This window comes from Bufo gargarizans, chromosome 6 (assembly GCF_014858855.1).
Source record: "Bufo gargarizans isolate SCDJY-AF-19 chromosome 6, ASM1485885v1, whole genome shotgun sequence".
Taxonomy (NCBI): Eukaryota; Metazoa; Chordata; class Amphibia; order Anura; family Bufonidae; genus Bufo; species Bufo gargarizans.
In genome coordinates, this window is record NC_058085.1 from 240,338,495 (window position 1) to 240,350,355 (window position 11,861).

Here is an 11,861-nt window from a genome sequence, read left to right on the forward strand (position 1 = left end):
ATACGGACGCGGCGATACCTAATATGTATACTTTTTTTATTTATGTAAGTTTTACACAATAATATCATTTTTAAAACAAAAAAAAAAATCATGTTATAGTGTCCCCATAGTTTTTTTTTTTTTTTTTGGGCCATTGCCTCATGTAGGGGCTCATATTTTTTGCGGGATGAGGTGATTGGTACTATTTCGGCGTACATGCAACTTTTTTTTATCACTTTTATTACCTTTTTTGGGCAGTAAGGTGGTCAAAATTTCCTGATATTTTTATTTTTTATTTTTTTTATGGCGTTCACCGTGCGGGGAAAGTAACATGACCGTTTTATAGATCGGGTCGTTACGGACACGGCGATACCTAATATGTGTAGTGTATTATATATATTTTTTTTTATTCCGTGATAAATGTGTTTTTATTATCTTTACTTTTTTCACTTTTTTTTTTTACATTTTTTGGACCCAGACCCACTTGGTTCTTGAAGATCCAGTGGGTCTGATGTCTGTATAATACAGTACAATACACCATATAGTGTATTGTCCTGTATTTTTCTTACACTGTCTGAACAGATCTATGCCTTTAGCATAGATCTGTTCAGCACCATGGACAGCAGGATGCCTGAGAAGGCGTCCTGTTGCCATGGGAACCTTCCCCGTCTGCCACAACTGAGCAGACGGGGAAAGGGAAGAAGGGGAGCTCCCTCCCTCTGTCACCCCATCCATCTGGGGGCTGCAAAGGCATAGCAGCCCCCTGATGGCAGAGGGAGGGAGCACCCTGACTTAACCCCTTCCATACAGCGGTCCGTATGGACCCGGTGCCTGGCTGTGTGTAACACCCGGCACTCAGTGCTGTCACCATGCAAGTTGCATTTTGCTGCATTTGTAACACCATTTTTTTTAAACAAGGTATTACTTCTAACGTCAGTGTTTTTTATTTTTTCTTAACTAGCACCTACTCTGGGCATAACATGTCTCTTAGGCTTCTCTATAGGACTTTAAAGACTCAACAAGTCCTAACAGAATTTAATCACTGGACCTTTGATTAGAACTCGTGGGTCTACCATTGGAAAGAAGCTTTAAAGATTAGGAAACCTTTGCTAGGTACATAATGGGAAAACTAAAGTCTGTCCATAAACATCTGAGCTAATACCAGTAACAATACATTTAGGTGAAATCTAGGCCCATTATGCCAATCCTTGACTGGGGATTCCATAATTTTTTCCTGGACTTGTGTGGTATCTGAAAATGCATTTGTGGATATTGCCATGTAATACAAGGTGTGGATGATTAGATCTCAAACAATGACTCCCTTGTGTTATTACATTTCTCTTTTTTTGCTTTTTAGATTTGTCTACCGCTACACATGAACATGGGGAACTCTGTACACCTGTTTCTTCGCCCTTTTATTTGAAGAATGAAAACTGTCTCCTTGCGACCATACAGGACGTAAGATGTTCATCAATAGGGAAACAAAATATGACAAACCATTGGGACACTGTTGCCAAAAAAGCAATTTCTTGTGAGGCAAGATGTCTCCGCAACAACATTAGTCCACCCACAGGTCATATAGAGCAAGCACCACAAATAAACTACGGTAGTTTACATACTGAACTTTCTAAAGAGCATAAAAATGCTATTAATTACAACCATCCTGAACTTTTAGACCATACATATGCAATTACTGCACGTTATAAACCACTATTACTTGAGGAAAGAAACCCCACAGACACAGACATTCCTGCACCCACAAATCATGCTCAGTTTAAGGAAGAACCAAACTTATATGATGATGGCAGTGTAACATACACTGACCTCCACACTCCCATGGGTCCAATACAATATACATCTGTCCACATTAAGGAGGAATCGATGTTATGTGAAGGAAATACCATAGATGGTATCACAGACCATAAGCAAAAATATCAATTTACTCATATTAAGGAGGAGCCAGCCTCGTGTGAAGTGTCATATTTCACAGACAGTAATTGTTATACACCCACAGATCCTACGCAAGCTCTGTTTCATATTAAGGAAGAACCAGACTCATATGATGGAGAATGTCTTGAAAACACAGCCATTCGCACCCCTATATACAATATGCACCAATATACATCCCATCTCCAAGAGCAGCAGCCATCAGAAATTGACATATACTTACCAACAGACACACAACATGCAGGTGGTGGCAAGGATGTCCATAAAAAACATGTTCAACAAAATAAATTGCGAGACAAGCCATTTCTATGCACTGAATGTGGGAAACGTTTTCTGTGTAAATCGGGACTGTCCACACATAAGAAAATCCACATGTTTAGGAAACTGCACACTTGCACCGAATGTGGAAAATCTTTTCTCAGTCATTCCTATCTTGTAAGACATCAGAAGATTCATTCTGGAGAAGAAGCTAATTCTTGTGAAGACTGTGGTAAGTGTTTTTTGAAAGCATCAACTCTCAGTGTTCACCAAAAAGTCCACACTAGGAAAGGCCCATTTTCCTGTACCAGATGTGGAAAACGTTTTCTCAGGAACTCGAACCTTAGCCGACATCAGAAAATTCATGGACTTGAGAAACCGTTTGCTTGCTCAGAATGTGACAAGTGGTTTTCTAGCAAATCTGAACTTGTTGATCATCAGAGACATCACTCGGGAGAAAAAACATTTTCCTGCCCCACTTGTGGGAAATCTTTTATTAAAATACAGAACCTGTTGAATCATCAAAGGTTGCACACTGGGAAGAATCCATTTTCTTGTATCGAGTGTGGAAAGCTCTTTACCAGTAACACCTATCTTATACGCCACATGAATCTGCATACAAGGAAGAAGACGTCATATCCTTGTCCAACCTGTGGAAAATATTTTAACAGCAATTTAGATCTCACTATACATCAGAGAATTCACACAGAGGGAAAACCAGGGACAAGTTCTGAATGGCGAAAATGTTTCATCCGTAAGTTAGGCTTTGTTATACATCAGCGGAACCATGCTAAAGAAAAACCTTTCTCATGTCCCATATGTAAAGAGCGGTTTTTAAAGAAAATACATTTGTTTCGTCACCAGAAACTTCACAGTGACGAGAAATCTCTGAACGCATAGAAAATTTCTTATAACAGGAATGTTATTTTTCAGGAGAATCCCACACAGATGAATGGAGTGGCAGCATGCATGCGTGACGTTTCTCAGTTTATTTAGGGGACTCCAGTTTCATGAATGGGGGTTCCAGTGGATGGACCCTCCACTGATCAGGCACTTATCATCTGTCCAGTATATACTGTAGGTGATAAATTATCAAGGTGGGGCAACCCCATTAAATGTAATTCAGATGTATTTAGTTTTCAAAGTATTTAATAAAGTGAAAGAATTATACAGATCAATTTCCCTTCAGAGCAAGAGTTTCTGAGAAACATGGAGTGGTCATTGTTACAGCATTCACATGACATTGATAAGGAAATACGTCTACAGACTTGGTTCACTATAGCTTTTTGTGATGACTACTGGTGCTATTCAAAGCTGCTTGGAGGAGCATACACAGCCTGCTTAGTCAGTGTCACTGATGCAATCACATTTATGGTATCTGGAATATATTCTTATTGAGTTGTCAGTATACATAGGTTTTGAATGCTATTATGGTTTGACTTACTATGTACTCTCCTTTGTTTTTGTCCGTTTACGTACAATTGAAGTCATAAGTTTACATACCTTCATTAAAACTCAGTTTTTTCACAATTCTTGGTATTTAATCTTAGTACACATTGCCTCTCATAGGTCAGTTTTCAAGAATGGGAAATGTCAGAATAATAGTAGGGACAATGTTTTATTTCAGCTTTTATTTCTTCACATTTCCAGTGGCTCAGAAGTTTACATACATGTGATTAGTAGCACTGCCTTTAAATTGTCTGTTGGGTTAAAGGTTTTGGGTAGCCTTCCACAAGATTCTCCCAATAAGTTGCTTAGTCAGGGTTGTAGGCCTTCATGTTCACACACACTTTTCTAGTTCTGTCCATATATTTTCTTGTAAAATTATTATTATTTATTTTTTTTTTTTTTTTCATTTTAAAAAGGATCACAATTATAACATTTGAATAGAAATAGTGAAGGAGACAAACTTCCAGGCATTAAGTACATAAACAGTTAGCATATGTTTCAGTACAGTTTTCCAATGTCATTAACAAGGATCGTATGTAAATTATACGATTCAATTAAAATTGTACTTTCTTTATCTATGTATCACAAATTGCAATTACATACAATAGCAAAATATAGTATGTTGTGATGTAAGCTATACCCGTGTAAAACAAACAATAAAACAAAAATTAACTTAACAAAGCAGGATCATCTTTTAATCTGTCAGAGTTGTGAGTTGTAGAATGTGCTGTCCATCCATTTATCGCATCTGAGGTGGAAAGTAGGGATTCTATTTTGTATACGGGCAATGACCATTTCAAATGAACAAGTAGTATTGACAGTCTGCCAGACCTCCTTAATGTGAGGAGTGTCCTTGGATTTCCAATGCCTAGTAATATCTAATTTAGTAGCCATTGCTATGTGTGCTATAATTGATTTAGAGTCTTCAGGGAAGTCATTTAGTCCTATCAGTAATAGAGCAAGTTGTGGTGAAAGAGTAAAATTAAATCCCAGGACTGATTTGAGAAGTGTATTTGTAGCTTCCCATAAAGGTTTTATTGCTTTACATTCCCAAAGGGTGTGAATTAGTGTTCCTTTTTCTCCACATTGTCTCCAGCAAGTGTCTGGAGTATCTGGGAATATAATATGTAATTTGCTAGGAGTATAGTACCATCTGAGGTACGTTTTAATCAGGGCCTCTCTATGGTTAGTGCTATGGAAGTATTTATGGGTGTTTGAGAATGCATTGTGCCATTCTTGTAGGGTTAATTTCAGTTGGAGTTCCTCTTCCCATTTCTCAATGTATCTATTAGTAGAGAGATTTTGGGTTTCAGCCAATTCGTTATAGAATGTCGTTATACCCTTAGACTTATTAAACAATTTAGAGATCAGAGTCATGTCTGGTGTTCTTTTCTTCTCTGATATTTTATGTTTATTAATAAAGTCTTATATTTAAGAATCTATAAAAATCATCATCCCCAAGTTTAAATTTGTTTTTAAAGTTTGAGAAAGATGTGAGGATGCCCTCTTCAAAGAAATCTTGGAGGGAGTTGATACCTAAAGCCTTCCAATGTAGTGTTGGAATAATGGGAACTAGGTATTGTATAAATTCTAGTGTGGAATCAACCATAGGGGAGTAGAGTTTACCTTTCTGCTGTTTGAGAAACCACTTCCACGTTTCAGCCGAAACTTTTACAGCATTAATTGGGGGAGGGGAGGAGAAAGTCCCCAGGTGTATGTCTGGTTCTCATTGTAGTGAGTCTACATAGATCCCTTTCAATTTGTACCCATAATTTACTGGGGTTATCGGACCACCAGTGTGAGAGTTGGTCAAGCAATGCTGAAAAATAATAATTTTGAATATGAGGAACCCACAAGCCTCCTTTTTTATGATATCTCATAATGGTACTAAATGCAACTCTGGGTTTTTTGTCACCCCAGATAAATGACTTAAGTTTAGAATTAACTGATGTAAAAAATATCTTTGGAATGTCAATTGGTAGCGATCTGAAGAGGTACAAAAGTTTTGGCAGAAGCAACATTTTATACGCCGCTATTCTGCCAAGCCAAGAAATCATGTTTTTGGAGAAATCAGTTATATCTTTTTCAACTTCAGTGACTATTCTAGGATAGTTTGTTTCAAAGAGTTTAGAGGAAGGATGTGACACCTGGATGCTCAAATATGAGATTGTTTTTTTTGCCAATCTAGTTTGTGAGAGGTTTGGAGAGAATTCAAAAGATTTGGGTTTATATTCAGTGGTAGGGCCTGAGATTTATCCTGGTTGATTTTGTATTAGGAAATTTTACTGAAAGTTAGGGTAGTGTCAAAGAATGCTTTTAATGAGGATTGTGGGTTTGTCAGGGTTAGTATTATGTCATCTGCAAACAAAGCTAATTTGTATTCCTGGTGGCCAATTTCTACCCCTTTGATATCTGGTTTCTGTCTAATTGTAGTTGCTAAAGGTTCCATTGATAATATAAAGAGCAGAGGTGAGAAAGGACATCCTTGACGGGTGCCATTTGTAATATTGAAGCTTTCTGATATGGAGCTGTTGACATAAACATTAGCAGAAGGACTACTATACAATGCCTCAATGCCTGTGTGTATATGGCCTATTATACCAAATTCTTCTAATACTCTAAAAGCATATTTCCAGTTAATACGATCAAACGCTTTTTCTGCGTCAACAGTCAGAAAGATAGATGGAATTTTGTCTTTTTTCACAGCTTTGAAGTAATTAAATGACCCTTCTGGTATTGTCCGGCTCTTGTCTACCCTTCAGAAAGCCAACTTGGTCTTTATGTATCAGTTCTGGTAGTATATTTTGAAACCTACTAGCTATTATTTTAGCATAAATCTTCACGTCCACATTAAGTAGGGATATAGGTCTGTAATTTTTAACCTCTGAATTATCTTTACCAGGTTTGGGAATGGTTACTATAGTTGCCCTCAACATATCTTTTGGAAATTTCCCTGTAGTGAATGCCAAATTATAAATTTTATGTAGGTATGGGAGTAGAATTGCTACAATTTTTTTTATAGTACTCAGCAGTAAAGCCATCAGGGCCTGGGGATTTCTGATTAGGGGATGAGGATAAAGCTTTAGATATCTCTATTTAGGAGATTGGGAGATTCAAAGTATTGAGTTCTTCTATTTTAAGTTTTGGTAGATTAAGTTTTTTCAAGAAGTCTGAAATTTCTAATTCAGTAGGAGGAGAATCCAAATCAGAAGCTAAATTGTATAATCTTTCATAGTAATCCTTAAATGCATTGGCAATCTCTCTCGGAGCTAGTTTAACCTGTTTTGTAGTGGGATGAACAATTTTCCTGATTTGTGATTTTAGAATTTTCGCCTTTAATCTTCTGGCCAGTAGTGCACCTGATTTGTTATCATGAGAGTAATAATTAATCTTGGACTGTCTTAGGGATTTCTCATATTTGTGCAAAAGTAAATTATATAATTTAAGTCTTTTTTTCTGTAATTCTGTAGTAATATGATAGGATGGTTTGGCCTTATTTTGGAATTCTAGCTGTTTAATTGCATTAAGAGTTTCGTTCATGTCTTTTTCTCTTTGCTTTTTGATGTACGAGCCTAATGACATAAACAAGCCTCTTATTTTAGCCTTGTGAGCATTCCATACAATAAAGGGGTCCATGTCTGGGGTGTCGTTTATGTCAAAATAGTCCTTTAGGTCTTTCTCTATTGAAACTGTAAACTTGTTATTGGATAAAATGTATGGGTTGACCCTCCACATATAGTCATTGATCTGGGAGTGTGACCTTGATATGTTGAGGTTTATTGGAGCGTGATCAGTCCAAGTGATACATCCTATTTCTTTTTTAAGTATAGCGTCAATTAGTGGTCTTTCTATCAAGAAAAAGTCTATTTTTGAATAGGAATTGCATTTGTGCGAAAAATGTGTATAGTCAAATAGGTTATAGGTTATAGTCAAATAGGTTATTTTGTTCTACTAATTTTTGTAAAGCAGAATCCCTATATCTGGCAGTAGAGTTGAGAACTGCATTGAAGTCACCACCAAGTATCAAGTGGCCTTTTTTCATTGAGGTTATTTTCGTAATTAATTTTCTCATAAATTTAGTCTGGCCATTTTTAGGGGCATATACGTTAACCAAAGTGAGAAGTTTATTCTCGACTAAGGCCCAATAATAATGAATCTCCCTCCAGGGTCAATATATTGGTCCTGGATTTCTGTAGAAACCGAGTCTCTAAAAGCAATCAGTACGCCTCTTTTCTTTTTTATATAGGTAGAGTATATGATTTAGGAGAATCTCTTATTTTGGATTGTGGGGGTTTTATCTTTTGAAATATGAGTTTCTTGGGCAAACAGGATGTCACATTTTTTTATTTAAAGCCTCTTTCCATAGCTGATTCCTTTTAAACAGGGAGTTTAATCCCCTGACATTAATTGATGTTATTTTTACCGCCATTTTGTTACAATCAGAAATAGCTTTGTACCTTTTAACCTTCAGATCGCCACACAATTCATAAACAATGCTAAATACACCAGTCTTTTCGTCTGCATGGATGGTCAAACAAGAATAAATGTGGTTAAACATCATAACATTTTGAAGAAGTCCTGCAAAAAGAATTAATGAACAAGTAATTGTTAAATCAGTAGTAGTAAACATAAACAACAAAATAACAAGCCTAGCATGAAACAAGGCAAAAGAAAGTTGATGAACCAGTGTCATCAGTGGGATAGTGGGGGGGGTAAATCTGGCAAAAGTGAAGTCTGGCTCCTCCACACATATCAAAGCTCCTTGTGGATCAGTCAAGTCTTGCTTCTGGGTCTAGGGTTCTTCATCTGTTCAGTGTACTGATAAGGCCTCTCTGGGTAGCGTCTCTCTTGTGGGCCTCTAGGGATCCTATTTGGATAGGATTGGGGTCTTTCAATCTGTAAATTCCACTCTTTGAGAATTTCCAGGGCAGCTTCCGGTGTCTTGAGAACATGTAATGTCCCATCTTTGGTCACTAGAACTTTTACAGGGAACCCCCATCTGTAGTTTATGTTGTTGGCATTCAAAGTTCTTGTGATAATGGAGAATTCCTTTCTGGCTCTAATAGTGGCAGCTGATAGATCAGTGAATAGTTTCAGTCCCGTAAATGGATCTGGTAAATCAGGGTCTTTCCTCATCTCTCTGAGCATTTGTTCTTTTATGTGAAAAAATGTAAATCTTGCTAAAATGTCTCTAGAGATGTCTTTTGAAAGATATGTGGGCTTCGCTACTCTATGGGCTCTATAAATGCTCAGTTCAAAGTCTCTGGCATGAGGCACTAGAAATTTGATCAAATCATTAATGTACGGCATTAAAGCATTGTTAGTAATGGACTCAGGTATGCGTCTGAACTTGATGTTATTCCTCCTGCTCCTACCTTCGAGATCGATAATCTTTGCCTGTAAACTTTCGATTTGGTCTTCCATCTCATTATGTCGATCAAAGACCTCCTTTTGTGACTCAAAATCGCCCATTTTATTTTCAATAGTCGACACCCTGTCTCCCAACTCCTCAACGGCTTTTTGAAAAGGCAATATAGCCTGTTTAAAGTCAGAATTGATCGAGCTCCGCAATGCTAGGAGCATATCTTTAACTAAATCCGCAGACAATTCCTTGTCTCTTGCCTGAAATTCAGCAAAATTATCGAGTACATTTAAATTCGAATGTTCCGTACTCACTGTGTCTGAAATCGGATCGTGTGCTTGCTTGCTCTTCTGTTTCAGGGGACTCGCCGGCGGCGTGTCATCCTCCTGATCATCAGAATCCTGGATGTCCCCTTGATGTTCGATCTTATTATTATCGAGTGTAGTCGAAGTTTGTGGCTGTGCTTTGTCATCCAGCACGTTGTGGCCTACGTCCGGCCTCTTGCTATACTTTTCTGGCAAGTCTCTTTGTGGATCGAATTCACGATTTAATTGTTTTTGAAAAGCGTTTGTCGATTTTCCTTTTTTTCACCGGAGTGTTGGGAGGCAGATGTTGCATCTTCTTATCAGAATTAATCGGGGTGATCGGGACCGCTTCTCCTTCTGTGTCGCAGTCAGGCCTGTAGTTGGAGCCTGGTGAAGCGTCCGAGAGTGCTTCGGCGCCGTCTCGATTTTTCCGGCCCGGAGTTGAGAGCGATCTAAATCTTCGATTCGAACGCTCTATGTCCTTGGTTCTTTTAGATCTCGATTGTCTGAACCTTTTTGTACGAATAAGTTGTCCATCTTGTCTTTTAGTTGATTTTTCGTTGCTTTTGGAGCTATGGTGCTGAGGAGCTCTTTCCTCACGCGGCCATCACAGTCTACAGCCAAGCCACACCCCATCCTGTTATATATATATATATATATATATATATTTTCTATGGGATTGAAGTCCGGACTTTGTGATGGCCACTCTGTTAAAGGGGTTGTGGAGGTCATATATACTGATGACCTAAAGACAACTTTGGAGATAGTCCTATCCATTTAATATCTACCTTCGATACTACCAGTAGGGAAATTAGAGCCATTTTAAATACCTATTGGCCAATCCTAACCATGGATCCTGATCTCTCCAAAGCGGTTAGCTCCTTCCCCCAGATTACACATCGTAAGGGCAGGCGCTTACAAGATTGTTTAGTGCATAGTCACTACATGAATCCCAGGAGAGAAGGTACTTGGTTGGACAGAAAACCTCTTTGTCTTTTTAGATGTAGCACGTGCAAAGCTTGTAACTTCATATGTATCACAAAAACTGTTACATGTTCTGCTATGGAACATACTTTCCCAATTAGGGACTTTATAACCTGCAAAACTAGGGGCATTATTTACATCTGCCAATGTACATGTCCCAAGGATTATATTGGGAAGACTTATCGCGAACTCAGACGGAGAGTGTGTGAACACATCAATGATACAGTGAGACGTAATACACCGGTGGCAAACAATGTCAATGATTGCCACAATGGTGATCTAAAAGCTATTCGTTTGGACAGAGTGGATTAACCGCTTTCAATCCCAGTCACCAGTTGACCTTAACGAAAGATTGACGTTCACTTGTTTTATTTAATTGACCTTTCCTTTCCCGTCTCAATGTCACTGAAATTCTTAGTCTTAGAAACTGTTGTAGCCTGTAACCGACCTCATTGGTGCAAAAAGCACCTTTTTATTGGCGACATATAATTTGTCACCTTATCATTTTGTTTGGATTATAGGGAGCCCTACATAACCATGCGGGGCCCTGTTTCATTATCTGATTCACATTATCTTATTTTGACTTCTTCCAAATAAAAAATACAGTGCTGATACCCATTTCATCCTTAACACTATCTCGGCACATCCACGCGCTCCTGTGTGTCGGACTCGCTCCACGATGCGTTCCACTCACAGGAAATAATTTGTTGAATTCCAGGATGCATTCCACTGCACCGGAAGTAATTACCCCAGAGTCCAGAAGTCCCATGTGGTGCTGGCGCTTAAATATGGGCGCTGACGCTGCAGCCATCAGCTGCCTAGGCTCCTTACTAACCGGATTATCAGTACGTGGCCACGCCATTAGTAGTAAGTAATCTATTTGGATGTCTTTTATATCTCTCTTTAGGATATTATCTGACTTCACCATTCCACTCTGGGGATCATCTTGTCCCACCTGCATCTGGTAGCCAAGTATCATCAGCAGTCCCTGGGATAAGGGATACACAGGGTGACGTAAGGATAGGTCACCACATTCCATCCCCCGATTTCCCTATTGCATGCATATTTATTCCACAGGCTTTTTCTTCTTTTTTCCTTTTTTTGTGTTAGAGTTCATTATTGGCTATATAGCCATTTTAATATGGGCACATTTGTTCCCTTACCCATCCATGTGATATATTAAAGGTGTTTTATAAATAGTCTTTTTTCATGTTAGTCCTGATTACTTTGACTTAATATTCTACGTGATCTATTGCATATCCAGCTATATCTCAACCTTGATTTTCCATCAATATATATATAGCCTGCACAACCCCTTTTAAGCCTTGTGCTACAAATTTGGATGTATGCTTGGGTCATTAACCATTTGGAAAATCCATTTGCACCCGAGCTTTAAAGGGGTTATCAAAGAGATAAAACCTGGTTTAGTGTGCATCAATGTAGTCCCCATTACAACCTTCTAATTCACTTGCCTTTAAAAATCTGCAGTGTTCTCCCGCACGCCGGCCAGCTTCACTTGAAAACATCCGCTCTAGTTAGTTGTCAGATCCAATAATCCCCAGCGCTGATGTCGAAGG

The 11,861-nt window shown here is 38.3% G+C and overlaps 1 protein-coding gene across 2 annotated transcripts in view; it reads left to right on the forward strand.

The window, feature by feature from the left end:
* The window catches only part of LOC122941330 (oocyte zinc finger protein XlCOF7.1-like), a 47,817-nt gene extending 39,489 nt beyond the window's left edge, over positions 1–8,328 (forward strand). For both annotated transcript variants that reach the window (XM_044298463.1, XM_044298464.1), the window contains exon 5: positions 1,337–8,328. In XM_044298463.1, the coding sequence (XP_044154398.1) occupies positions 1,337–3,084 (1,748 nt within the window). In that variant the 3' untranslated portion in view covers positions 3,085–8,328. The remainder of the gene's footprint in view (positions 1–1,336) is intronic.
* Positions 8,329–11,861: the final 3,533 nt, after the last annotated feature.